This window comes from Ovis aries, chromosome 24 (genome assembly GCF_016772045.2).
Source record: "Ovis aries strain OAR_USU_Benz2616 breed Rambouillet chromosome 24, ARS-UI_Ramb_v3.0, whole genome shotgun sequence".
In the NCBI taxonomy this organism is placed as follows: Eukaryota; Metazoa; Chordata; class Mammalia; order Artiodactyla; family Bovidae; genus Ovis; species Ovis aries.
In genome coordinates this window covers 39904633-39917304 of record NC_056077.1, presented here as the reverse complement: position 1 = coordinate 39917304, position 12672 = coordinate 39904633, and the positions used below count along the sequence as shown (strand labels likewise).

The window sequence follows — 12672 nt, the reverse complement described above, 5'->3', positions numbered from 1 at the left end:
CACCCAGCAGACAGGCAGGTGCTCAGGACAGAGTACAGCTGCTGCGTGACGACGCTGAGGCTCGGAGCCCAGGCGGCTGACCTGGACCCTCAGTTCACTGGGAGGTGCTTTGTGACAATCCCCAGGCCTGCTCTGAGCTCCCCGTTCCCTGCTTAACTCAGCGGTGGAGCCTCCTTCAAACCAGCCCATCCCCACGATCACACCAGGCCTCCGGGCTTCAGCTCTGCTCGTCTGTAGCCCGGGGTATCGGGGCCTCCTCCCCTGAGGGACCAGCCTCGGGGTCCGGGGCCTTGCTGGCTCTTGAACTCGCTGAGGTCAGGCCGCCAGGGCCCCACGATCCTGACCAGAGAGGTGTCCCCGCCACCCTGTTGGCGGGAGGCCAGGGAGGAAGGGCGGGCCCGGATCCGGAGAAGCGGCGCTTGTCCCCTGTGGCATCCACTGTATTCCTGCATTAGCACCTTGCCTGAGTGCTAGTTCTTAGAAGGAAAAAACCTAGCAGCTTGTCCCTGGGAGAGGGGCACCCACCCGCTCCCCTCCCCCTCACAGGCTCGCGCAGAAGGGGGCCCCCCCCGCCCCCCCCCCAGCCCTTTCATATTCAAATCACCTCTTCATCTTCTCTTTGCAATGGGTTGGCCTTGTGTTTTTGTCCTGTGTCTCTGAGTCCACCTCTCAGGGGAGAGGACAGGCCACACGCTGGGGCCAGGGCTGGGGGAGGGGCTTGGGAGCGCACAGATGGTTTGCTGGGAAACGGTCTCTTATCCTGAGAGTACTAAGCCTGCCCCATGTGGGCAGGAACGCTGGGTCAGGCCCTTGAGCCGCAACAGTCAGAGGTCAGAGGGGCAGGGTAGACAGCAGCCCCTGGGGCCGGGGGCCTAGAGTGTGGCCAGCATGGGCCCGTCCCTGGTCTGGGCCTGGAGGACGGGAGGCCTGCAGGGTGCAGGGGTCGCTCAGAGCAGCTGAGTCGGAGTGGGGAGCGGGCTGGGGATGCCAGGCACACAGGTGAGGCGGGGTGCGGTGGGGGAGAGGCCGAGTCCTTCTGCTCAAAGCCCGTTTCTGAACCTGACTCTGCGTCGGGTCTTGGGTTGTCACAGCGGGGCCGCTGTGAGAAGGCCAGTCCGTCTGCTGGGAGCGGGCCGCCCAGGCCTGGAGGGGGCAGACGTGTTAGACACATCTGGACGTGATGGACGCTCCATAGAGCAGGGCGGGGTCAAACCAGAGCAGCACCAGGCCACCACCAGGACCCTGGCCGGGCCAGAGGTCTCCCCAGCCCCCGGAGTCAGCCCCCTTTCGTGACAGTCACGTCCGTGTTTAAAGCGAAGGGCCCTGGGCCTGGCTTGCTCATGTGTCCTGTTCAGAAGTAGCTCTGACCCACATACCCCAAAAGAGTGACGCCCCTCCTCATCTGGAGAGGAGGTCAGGGAACTGCAGGAGCACTCCGGGCGCCTCGGCTGTGGAGAGACCCAGACTCTGCATGTGTCCAGCGGGGCGGGTCCTTGGGTGGTGAGGTCGGGGAGGTGGTCCAGGATTAGCTCCCTCTCCCCTAGACAGGCTGGCAGGCGGGGGAAGGGTGTCCCCAGGGAGGAGGGGGCCGCGTGCTGGCTGGTTGAAAGCAGGCGGGGACGTGGCCCGGGATTGCTGGGCCGAGCTCGACGGTAACCCCTGCTGCTCCCCTCTTCCTTCCAGTCCCCGGGGAGCCCCCACGCTCCGTGTCTGTGACGCCACGCACCACCTCGTCTGTTCTGATCCAGTGGCAGGTAAGGCCTGAGGACCCCACGACGCTCTGTGAACCCCGCTCCTATAGCAGTGAGCTCGTTCGGCGGGCAGCCGCCCAAGCCTGGGTGGGGCTGGAGAGGCCAGCTGGTGCAGAGCCGTGGTGTGAGTGTGACCTCCAAGGCGGGAAGTCCAGCCCCGTGGTGACCTGCAGAGTGAACTGGAGCGTGGTGTGTGGGGGAGGGGCGGGCAGCAGGACGGCCGGGTGGTTGGGGAGGGGGCCGGTCAGCAGGACAGCCGGGCAGGCCCAGGGCACAGCCCGTCCGGTGGCCAAGTCATCCCAGGCGATTTCCTCTCCTCTCTGTTGCTGAGTGGCAGCTCCTCGGGGTAGCAGGAACCTTTCAGTGTGGACAGAAGACATTTCCAAGTGTCCCCCTGGTGAACTGGGAGCTCACTGTCGTGGCATTCTGCCCTTTCCAGCCTCCCTGGAATGCTGAGACTGGATGGGGACCCAGGAGGCTTCAGCTGGGCTCTGACGGCTGTCCCGGGGGAGCCGCAGCCGAGTGGCCCTCGGGACCCTGGGAGAGGGACAGGCCTGGCCTCGGCCTGCGGGCCAGTTTGCCATAGCAAGACTCTGACCCCAGAAGCCTCTCTGACCCCAGGTTCCTCCTCTGTAAAAACAGGGGTTCCAGGGTCCCCTCTGAGGCCCCTGTGAGGTCTCTGACCCAAGGTCCGTTAGACCCCTGACTTCCATCAGGGTCTCTGGTGAGAGATGGGGAACATTCAACATGGAAACTCAAGGCCCCAAGCACTTCCAGTTCCCACTCTCCACCAACACAACTGACCACGAGTAGATGGTCTTCTGGGTGGTGCTGAATTCTGCTGGGCATGTGCTTGGTCTCAGACATGGGTCTGGCTGCCCCGTAGCCAGCTGAGCTCGGGGCTGTGGCACCTCAGCCGCTCCCGACAGGCAGCTGTGGACGCCGTGCTGGCTGTCAGCCCAGGCCTCCCGCCCCTGGGCTGTGAGCGCTCAGTCCCAGATGCCCTGCGAGGCAGCGAGAGCTGCACCGAAGGCGCTGGGCGTGCCTGGCCGTCAGCTGTCCTCCTTCAGAGCCCAGCAGGAGAAACTAATGGCAAGAAGCCTGAGCAGGAGGTGGTCAGTATGATGCATTGTGGAAATAAATGCCTGTCAACTGCCAGGCAATTGAAGTATAATTAAAATTATGAGTAATTTACTAAATCAGAGCCAACAGAACAAAGGGACAACGTTTAAATATAGATTTGCATTCCAAACAAAATGTTTCACCTGTAAATCTTTTTTTTTAGTAATTTGTTTAAAAACGCAAGCACTGCCTGTAATTCCAAGGCCACTGACCCACTTGAATGGGCCGTCCATCAGATTTGGTTCCTCTTAGTAGGATGATCAACATTCAAAACTCAACATTCAAAAAACTAAGATCATGGCATCCGGTCCCATCACTTCATGGCAAATAGATGGGGAAACAATGGCAGACTATTTTCTTGGGCTCCAAAAATCACTGCAGATGGTGACTGCAGCCACGAAATTAAAAGACGCTTACTCCTTGGAAGAAAAGCTATGACAAACCTAGGCAGCATGTTAAACAGCAGAGACATTACTTTGCTGACAAAAGTCCGTCTAGTCAAAGCTGTGGTTTTTCCAGTGGTCATGTATGGATATGAGAGTTGGACTATAAAGAAAGCTGAGCGCCAAAGAATTGATGCTTTTGAACTGTGGTGTTGGAGAAGACTCTTGAGAGTCCTTTGGACTGCAAGATCAAACCAGTCAGTGCTAAAGGAAGTCAGTCCTCAGTATTCATTGGAAGGACTAATGCTGAAGTTGAAACTTAAATGCTCTGGGAATGTGATGCGAAGAACTGACTCATTTGAAAAAACCCTGATGCTGGGAAAGATTGAAGGCAGGAGGAGAAGGGGACGACAGAGGATGAGATGGTTGGGTGGCATCACCGACTCGATGGACGTGGGTTTGAGCACGCTCTGGGAGTTGGTGATGGACAGGGAGGCCTCGTGCGCTGCCGTCCAGGGGGTCACAAAGACTCGACGTGACTGGGTGGCTGACCTGACCTGGGTGGGATGGCCAGTCCGTGCCTCTCGGGGGCCGGTGCTGTTGGAATCTGAGGATTTGTGCGTATATTCTAGACAGCAGTGGCTCTGTGTTCACACTGAGTACAGCTCGTGCTGGACATCCGTGTCTCTGAACTGATCACAGTTAAGCTGGCTGTTCTGAGACCTCCAGCGGGTCACACCGTCTGTGACTCATGCACCTCCTCTCTCGTCTCCTCTTCCAGCTTTTCTCTGAGTGGATTTTGAGGCTGTTTTCCAGCAAAATTAACATCCTAAGGGACAGATTGCATCACGTGCAGCGGCCTCGGGCAGGGGAGACTTGGCTGTGCAGGGCACCTTCCTAAGAGTGTGGCGCAGCCCCGGGTCAGAGGGGACGCGGGGCCTGGCCTCTCTGGGACATCGCCTGGCCTTTGTTCCTTTCTCACCGCCTGCTCTGTCATCTTGTGAGGACCAGCTCCGGCGCCGGGCTCTGAGCACCCAGAGCCTCCTTTCCCTGCTGTGAGGTCCACAGACATCAGTGAGAAAATGGGAGGGGAGCAGCCGGAGGGATGTGGGAGGTAACAGGATAGCCAGTCCCCGCCCCCTACCCGTCAGGGCAGGCAGGTCATTATCCGGTGGCATGTCCACAGGAATGCAGGCTCAGGTGTGACGGCTGCTGGGCTTCAAGGGCAGGCGCCTGGAGCTGGTTCTCTAGGGCCTCCCGTGCCTGCTGAGCCATGGACCCAGTCCAGCAGGCATCAGAGGGAACCCCTGCTCTGGGCTCCAGGGAACAGAGGTGGTGGGAAGTCCCAGGCGCAGGCCCCAGGACGATGGCAGTGGAGTCCCGCTCTGCCTCCGGTTGACCCTGAGACCCCGGACTCCCGGATTCCGGAGTAGCCTCCCCAGCCCCGGGTCCCCCCACCCACAGCCTGCCCTGTCTGGGAAGGCCCACTGAGCTGGCCCCAGCCTGAGCCCTGGCGCTCAGCCAGGACTGAGGCTCACGGTGGGAGTCCTTCGAGCCCCAGCTCTCCGTCCTCTTCCTGCCTGCTGGAGTTGGGGGGCAGGTCAAGGCCAGTGCACTCCAACCAGGTTATGGGCACTTTAACAAGGGCCCCTTTTCCAAAACTGAAAAACACCCAGGCCCCTGCAGACCGGCTAGTGGAATTTCCGATTTGCGAAAGGCAGGGTGAAGCACTTTAGACGCTTATGTCGCAGCTCAGGGCACCTCACCAACCTGCGGAGCCGGTCAGCGCTAGAGGCAGGGCTGGGGTGCAGGCAGGACCTTCTGCACCGAGGAGCCCCGCTGACCTCCCGGGGGCCTCAGCCGGGTGCCTTCACTGCCGGGATACTTGTGGGGCGGGGCCTCAGGGGTCACAGCGGTGGGCAGCCTGGGACCCAGCGGGTCAGTAGCCCTGCGACCACTGAGCCTCACTTGGGAAGGGCGTTGGAGAGCGTGTCACTGAACCTGGGCCTTCTCTGCACAGCTTAGGTATCAGGTGGGAAAACGTCTCTCCTTTGATTCTTACGCGTAGACTTTTCCAACTTTCCCATCTGTTGTATTTTTTAAGAAGGGGGGTGAAATAAACTTTCTCTTATGTGCTGTGATAGTTGTGCTTGAAGGAAGCCTAGGAGTGAGGATGTAACATGTCTCAGCTGTAGCCAGCAGAAAACGAGGGCTAGGGTCGGAGGGGCAGACTGCGGGCTTCCGTCCTTAGGAGGAGATGGCGCCTGCGTGCATTACACACACACATAGACACACACACGATTTGCACATGGCACCGACTAGCAGTAAGCACTGCATGGAGTCTGCCTTTACCACCTGGAACCAATTTTTAAATAGCAGAGGGTTGTGCAAAACAAAATCCCTTAGAGCTACCTGAACCAGTCCTATGAACTCAAAGGGAAGGGATCTTAAAAAAAAGTGTATCAGAGGATCTGAAACGCTGCCGTCCTCAGGGCGGGGCGGCTCCAGGGCCGGGGCTGGACAGGAAGCATAGGGACCGCCCAGCATGCCAGGGCATGCCCTGCTCAGGGGTGTCCCTGAGTCTGCAGTGTGGAGGACAGAGGTTCTGTCCATCAAAACTGGTGGGAAAGAGAAGGGCAGAATAAAGTAGAAACTGCAACCAGACACAGAGCCCAGGCAGGCCCCCAGGGTTCACCCTGCTCTCACCTCCCTTCCTGAGAGCGCACAGCTCCCCGAGCCCCCAGCGCTCTGGTCAGTCGAGGCCTCGTTGTGGGAATGGCTGGGGCAGAGGGCAGCAGGCTCGCTGCAGGAGGAAGTGGCTGTGTCATGGTCCAGCCCCCGGCCCGCCGGGCGGGCATGTGCCTCCGAGACCCTGAGAGCCCGGCCGGTCACTGGCCCTGCCCACCTGCCCCATCCAGGCGACGCGGGGGTCTGAGCAGGTCCGCCTTCACTCTCGGATTGTTAGTTCTGCAACCGTGAGGTGAGTTTAAAGTTGTCCCCACCTGTGGGCGTTAGGAGAGCGGAGCAAGCACCGACACCCTGGAAGCATTCGGGTCCCGTCCCAGACCCGCACAGGAGGGAGAATCTGGCAGTGAGGCGACCCACACGACTGGTCTCTGTGTCTGTGAAGGTGACGTTTAGCAGGCCAGTGCCGTCCGGGTGGGCCTGCGGGGCTCCTCTGGCCCGAGGGGTGCACGTGGATCCCGAGCACATGCGAGTCCACTCCGGTTTCCCAGGCTTGCGTGTCTACGTCTGCTGGGAAGAATGGCCAGCCACGGCGCTTTCGGAGCAGGGACAGGGTGGGGATGGGGGGTCGGAGGACCCAGGAAGTGGTGGGAGAGCACATCGGGGGCTGCGGCAGACCCGCCCTGCAAACCCCTGGGCTCTCGTGGTGAAAACGTGGTGATTCCAGCTCGTGGGAGGAAGCGCCCTTGCTGTGTGCGCTGCCCACTGGCGAGTGCGAGGGCAGAGAGCTGTCCCCTCCCACAGGGGGCCCGAGTTTGGGACAGAGAGCAGCCAGAGGTCACGGAGAACAGACTTAGCTGAGCATCCGGGTCCCCACGGTGCTGCCTGGGTTCAGGGACTGAGAATTGAAGGGTGCGAGTTTGGACAGCAGAGCCCCTGGAACCGGCCGCCCTGCCCTCCCACAGTTCTGAAGGCCAGAGTCCAAGGTCAAGGTGGCGGCTGACTGCAGACACAGGGAAGCCTGCTGCCCGCCTCTTCCCGGCCTCTAGTGGCTGCGGCAGGCCTCACCGCTCCTTGGCTTCTAGGCGCTTCTTTCAGTCTCGACCTACGCCTTTGCGTGACATTCTTTCTGTGTCCAAATGTCCTCATCTTATAAGAATCTTTGGGTCTTTTTCTGGTCTCAGCATTTGTTAAATAATTGCTAGATTCTATATTGCCTCTTAAAATGTGTTTTGTCTTTACGATCCATCACGCTGAACATCTAGGTGCCCATGTGAATCAATTATCACATTACCTGATGGCGTTCACGAGTCCCGAGTCTGCCAATTTGTCTGCAGGCAATCTTATTGTCCGCGCCCTTCAAGCTCGAAGGCCACCCTGTTGTCTTGGCATTGAAAAGACCCAGAGAGGACTGGTCTTGGCGTTTAGAGGGGTGGGGGAGAGTTAGTCCCAGGCTCACGTTTGTAGATCTCAGGACTGCCCACAACCGAGTGTCCATGTGGGGTCAGTTTCTAGACGTGTGATCGCTGCATTGAAGACTTGGGCAAATAAAATGGAACTGCCCTCTGGGAAGCCCGCCATCGCCTTAGAGCACTCCCTTCCACAGGTGCCCTCTTCCTAACTTGATTATGTCTGCAGAGACCCAAATCCAGATGAAGTCACTTTGCCAGGACCAGCGGTTAGGACTCAGCATGTCTCCTGGGGGGGCACAGTTCAACCCACAGCAGGGGGCTTTCCTACAGTAGCTGTGGCGTCCACTTGGGCACCGGGCGCTCTGGGTCCATCTGTCCGGCTGCAGTTTGGGAGGTTCGGTCCTGACCTGCTGAGGACCGCAGCGGGGGGAGCAAAGCCCGTAGCCCCCAGCACCGGGGTCAGCGCCGTGGCCTTATTTGGGTTCCACGTGGAGTGGGATGGCCTTCCTTCCACAGACAGACCTGTCAACCCAGCTGGGGATGCCCTCCCCAGGCTCACTAATCAACAGAAACCAGCCAAAGGGGGAGGGAAGTCAGGCCAGGCCCTCCCTGAGCAGCGGCGGTACCCAGAGGGAAGCGGTTGCAAGGTCCTAGGCTCACACGCACAGGCTCAGACTCCCCCACCGTCCGACCTTGTCTCTGAGCCACCTGTCAGCCGTTAGCCGCCTTCCGCTGGGTTCTTAGGAGTCAGACGAGGCCCTGCCCCACCATCGGCCGCTCTTACACCAGCTGAGGTGCAGTGGGTGGTGGGACAGGTTGTTCTAGCCCTACGCTGGTCAGGCGGGGGGCCACCTGGCATGCAGCGGGGTCAGTGAGGGTCCCAGCGAGACGGCCACAAGCCCAGGTGGATGGGAGGGTCGGGGACGGAAGGGACAGGGTGGGGTCAGTGGTGGACGACGAAAGGCCAGGCCGCATCCACGGCCCCCTTTGGTTCTGGGTCTGCCAGGAATGGGCAGCTTCCTCTCCATCTGTGACCTGGGCCATTGTCTCCAGCCCCGGCCCTGAGGCTCAGGTGTCCGGGCTGGACAGGGAGACACACCCCTGTCCACACACACAGGACCAGGAGGCCCGGGTTCTGTCCCCGGACCCCGTCATTCCTCATCAGTGGGACACCTGGCTGTCCTCTTGCCAACAACCGGGGCCCCTCTGGTTGTCTTGAACCAGTGACACCCCACCTTTCCACGCAGCTGGCCAGCATGCAGCCAGGCCCCTGACCATGCTGTCTTTGCAGCCCCCAAGGGACGAGAGCCTGAACGGCCTCCTGCAGGGCTACCGGATCTACTACCGCGAGCTGGAGTACGAGGCGGCCCCCGCCACCGAGTCCAAGACGCTCAAGACGCCCTCAGCTCTGCGGGCCGAGCTCACAGGTGAGCCCCCCCCCAACCCCACGGCAGAGGTTCCCATAACCACCACATCTGCCCACCCCAGGCCTGCTGGGAACAGCCATGGGGGCCGGAGGGGGTACGGCTCTGCCCCCTCCCCAGCACCCCGACGGTGTGCAAGGCCCAGGGCACAGGGAGGGGACCCAGGAAGGCTGCCTGGAGGAGGAGCCATCTGAGGGGCTGTCGGGGTAAAAGGATGTCATGCAGGACGTGAGGCGAAGAGGGTGACGCAGGGCCTGGCACAGCTTGGTGGGGGGGCAGGGGTCGCCAGCCAGGGTGGGGCTGAGCCTCCGGGTCCTGTGCGCCCTGGAGGGAAGTAGCTGGGCCTCCGGGGACAGCAGCTCAGCCCACACGGAGCAGGCCTGGGGGGCTGGGGCCCGTGGAGCCAGGCCCGGGACGGCTGAGAGATGCCCCCCAGCACCATCAGAGAAGACACCTGGGCCCCTGGCACCCACGTGGTGGGAGCGGGGCAGGGCGGCCAGGGCACCAGGTCCGGCTCTGCCTGGGCCTCTCTGTGTGGGTCACACACATCGCGCTTGGCCCCCGGAGCCGCTCTGGGGTCAGCGAGGGGCTGCACCTCGGCCCCAACCCCACCGGGGGAGGACCTGGCTCCGCTGAGACCCCCACTCACAGTCTCCCCAGGTGCCCCTTGCCGACACCCAGCTAGCCGTGACTGTCCCTCTGGGCTGAGTCACACAGACCCCGGAATAAGAGGGTGCGAGGGTCTGTGCACCTGCTCACTGTTGGTGGGTCGTCCCCGCCGGCCTGGGGTGCTCACCTGAGCATGTGACCAGACGCGGCTGCCCTGGGGCCAGCCAGTGCTGCGGCCCCCAGTGCTGCTCTGCGCCATGCTCCGCCAGATGCCAGTCCGACCCGTTTAGTCAGAGAGGAGCCCCCCTCCCCCTCACGGGCCAGGAGACCCCCCTCCCCTCACGGGCCAGGAGCCCCCCTCCCCCTCACGGGCCAGGGGACCCCCCTCCCCTCACGGGCCAGGGGACCCCCCACCCCCTCACGGGCCAGGGGACCCCCTCCCCCTCACGGGACAGGGGCCTGGCTGGTTCAGGAGGCTCCGCGGGGGTCCCGGTGAGCAGACAGGCGTGTGGTGGCCGCTCGGGAGGCAGAGCAGCTTCCCGGCCAGGCCTCCCTCTGTGTCTGCGCCCCGTCCTGGCGCCAGCTGTCCCCGCGCTGACGGCCTGTCTGCTCGCCCCTCACAGCCCAGAGCAGCTTCAAGACGGTCAACAGCAGCTCCACCGAGACGACCTACGAGTTAACGCGTGAGTGATCCGCGCACAGCTGGCACAGCTGGGCAGTGCCCCTCAGCCTCTTGGCGGACTGAGTGAAGACCAGCTCGGGTTCCCGGCTCTCATTCCTGGAGCCCCCCAACCCTGTCCCGCTAAAATGCGTGATGGGCCAGAACCACCGAAAGGGAGTTTCTAGAAACACAGGCGGGGCAGGGGTTCCCAACAGCTGTTCTCGGAGTTTGGGACCGAAGGTCGGAGGGCAGCTCTCTCCTCTAACCCTGCCAGCTTAACTGTGGGCTTACCATCTTTACCCCTGGTGCGTGCAGACACTGTCACGCACCCATCCCCACTGCCTTCCTCCAGAACCCTCCCACCCCCCACCTGAGACTCTGCCCCTTTAAACACTGACGCCCACCCCGGGCACCTACCCCCCGCTTCCTGTCTCTGTGACCCCGACCCCTCCAGGGACCTCGCAGCAGGGGACTCGCCCAGCGGGCCCCTCTGTGTCTGCTGGCTTCAGGCCAATGCCCTCCTCACTACAGCGTCGGGGTCTCCCTCCTCTCGGGGTGCGGGGCAGCCACCACACACACCTGTCCAGCGCTTGTCCATCCGGCCTCTCCTCCTTCTTATCAAATCGCCCCTTGGATTCCGGCCAGGGTGGGTTTCAGTGACCGAGTGCGAGACTCAGGGGCCGAGCTGCAGTTCAGTCCAGCACAGAGAGGTCACTGCATCAGAAAGCAGGTAACGGAGGGGAGGGAGAGCTGGCCCTGCCAGGCCCTGTGGGCACCAGCGCTCTGCCAGCTCATCCCGTGTTGCCCTGGCCAGCACCCGGGGCAGCCGACCAGCCCGGCAGCTGGGGCGGGGTTCATGGAGCCATGCCCTCCCCCTGAAGCTCCGCGTCATCCATCGTGGGCCAGCTCGCCTGCCCCCTCCCCACCTCGCTGCCTCCTTGTCTGTCCACCGAGTCCCTCCTGGGCTGGGCGTGTCCCAGAGGTGGCCTCTCCAAGGGGTCGGGTGAAGAGTCAAGTGCAGGCCGGGCCCAGTGATGGGGGCTCCCTCCCCTGGTCCCCGCCCAGGCCTTTCTGTCTCGGGTTAGGAAGCATGGAAGGGGCGCCCTGGCCACACGCCGGCGTCTACTCTGGTGTGTCTCTGTGGATTCCTGGCAATCACACGAGGCCCCAAGTTGAGGCGAAGCCAGTCTGGTGGTTTCTCAGCAGCAGAGCTTGACCGCGGGGGCAGGATCTTGACCGTTAAATATATCTATGTTGGCAAACCAAGGCCCGTGAGGTCTGAATGGCCATGTCCTGGGAAGAAAAGGGCATGAGACGCCAAGTCCATCATGCAGGCCAGGCAGCCACACATGAGCTCTGCACTACTCGATGTGGTGGAAACCGCTGATTTTTTAAGCCATAACTTTCTGGAAGGTTTTCCCAGTCACATGACTGTCCAGAGGCCCCACGTATGTGTCTGACCACCTGAGCAAGTGGTCCCTGCAAACCATACCTCCCAGAGAGGGCCCTGCTCTGCAGAGGTCAGCGAATGCGACCCCCAGCCCCTCCCGCCATGACGTCACAGAAGGGGTCAAGGATTGGCCCACGTGGTCGAGCGGTGCCAGGGTCTTGCTCTGTCTGCTCTTCCTCTCCAGGAGAGGTTCCAGACCAGAAGGCAGGCTCAGGTCAAGCTCTGTGTCCTAGACTCACTCCCTTAGACGAGGAGCTTGTTGCCACCTGGCCCCGAATGCAGGACAGCCGTGACTGCCTCACCGGGGGCACGGGCGGGGAGGGGGCACTGCCGGATGGAGGGTGGCCAGCCCCTCACAGGCTTCTCTCTGCAAGAAAGGGCTCCCTCGTCCCCCCGGGGGCACTGGTCACAGAGGGAGCTTTCTAAGAAAGGGCAGGGCTCCATCCTGCTGACCTTGTCCCCTCACCCTTGCAGATCTGAAGAAATACCGGCGCTACGAAGTGGTCCTGACGGCCTACAACGTCATCGGCGAGGGCCCGGCCAGCGCGCCCGTGGAGGTCTTCGTCGGGGAGGCTGGTGAGTCCCATCTGGAGATCAGGGGCCAGCAGCGTCCCCCTCGTAGAAGGTCAGGTTATGGGGGTTCAGGAGGCTTCTGGTCATGCTGGGAAGAGTCTTCGGCCAAGGGCTGGGTGTCCTGGTGGCCCCAGGAGCAATCAAGTCTTGCTTTTGAGAAAGGTCTAGAGGTATCAGATTTATCAGGACATGCTCTAGGGGAGCCACGCTGTCATCCCTGTGGGGGTCCAGGGGTGCAGGACCCTGGGTGCGGGGAGGGGGACGTTTGTCACCCACCGTCTCTGAGCACTGGTACCGGCCCCGAGTCAGCCTGACCGCCCATAACAGCCGCTCCCCAATCTCTGAAAGCTGCATAGATGCACGTTATTCCCCGTTTTAGACACCACCTGGCGCCTGGGCTTGTTTCAAGAACCGTCCCCTCTGTGGGGCTGACGCACAGGGAGACGTCGCATCCCACGCTCAGATCAGAGTGCTGCCTCCACCCTGCCCCCTGCTGCCCTGGAAGGAGGGAGTCACCTGCCCTCTCCCCGCAGAAACCCCCCCTGCCCATGGGCACGCACACACACTGCCCACAGCCCTCCCTCTCCCCATAGAAACCCCCC

General features: G+C 61.9%; 1 protein-coding gene across 1 annotated transcript in view; it reads left to right on the top strand.

The window, feature by feature from the left end:
• Window positions 1-12672, top strand: part of SDK1 (sidekick cell adhesion molecule 1) — a 729776-nt gene that overhangs the window by 669545 nt on the left and 47559 nt on the right. Inside the window, exons 32-35 of the mRNA XM_042240546.1 lie at window positions 1684-1754; window positions 8645-8780; window positions 10010-10069; window positions 11972-12073. Coding sequence (XP_042096480.1) covers window positions 1684-1754; window positions 8645-8780; window positions 10010-10069; window positions 11972-12073 — 369 coding nt within the window. The remainder of the gene's footprint in view (window positions 1-1683; window positions 1755-8644; window positions 8781-10009; window positions 10070-11971; window positions 12074-12672) is intronic.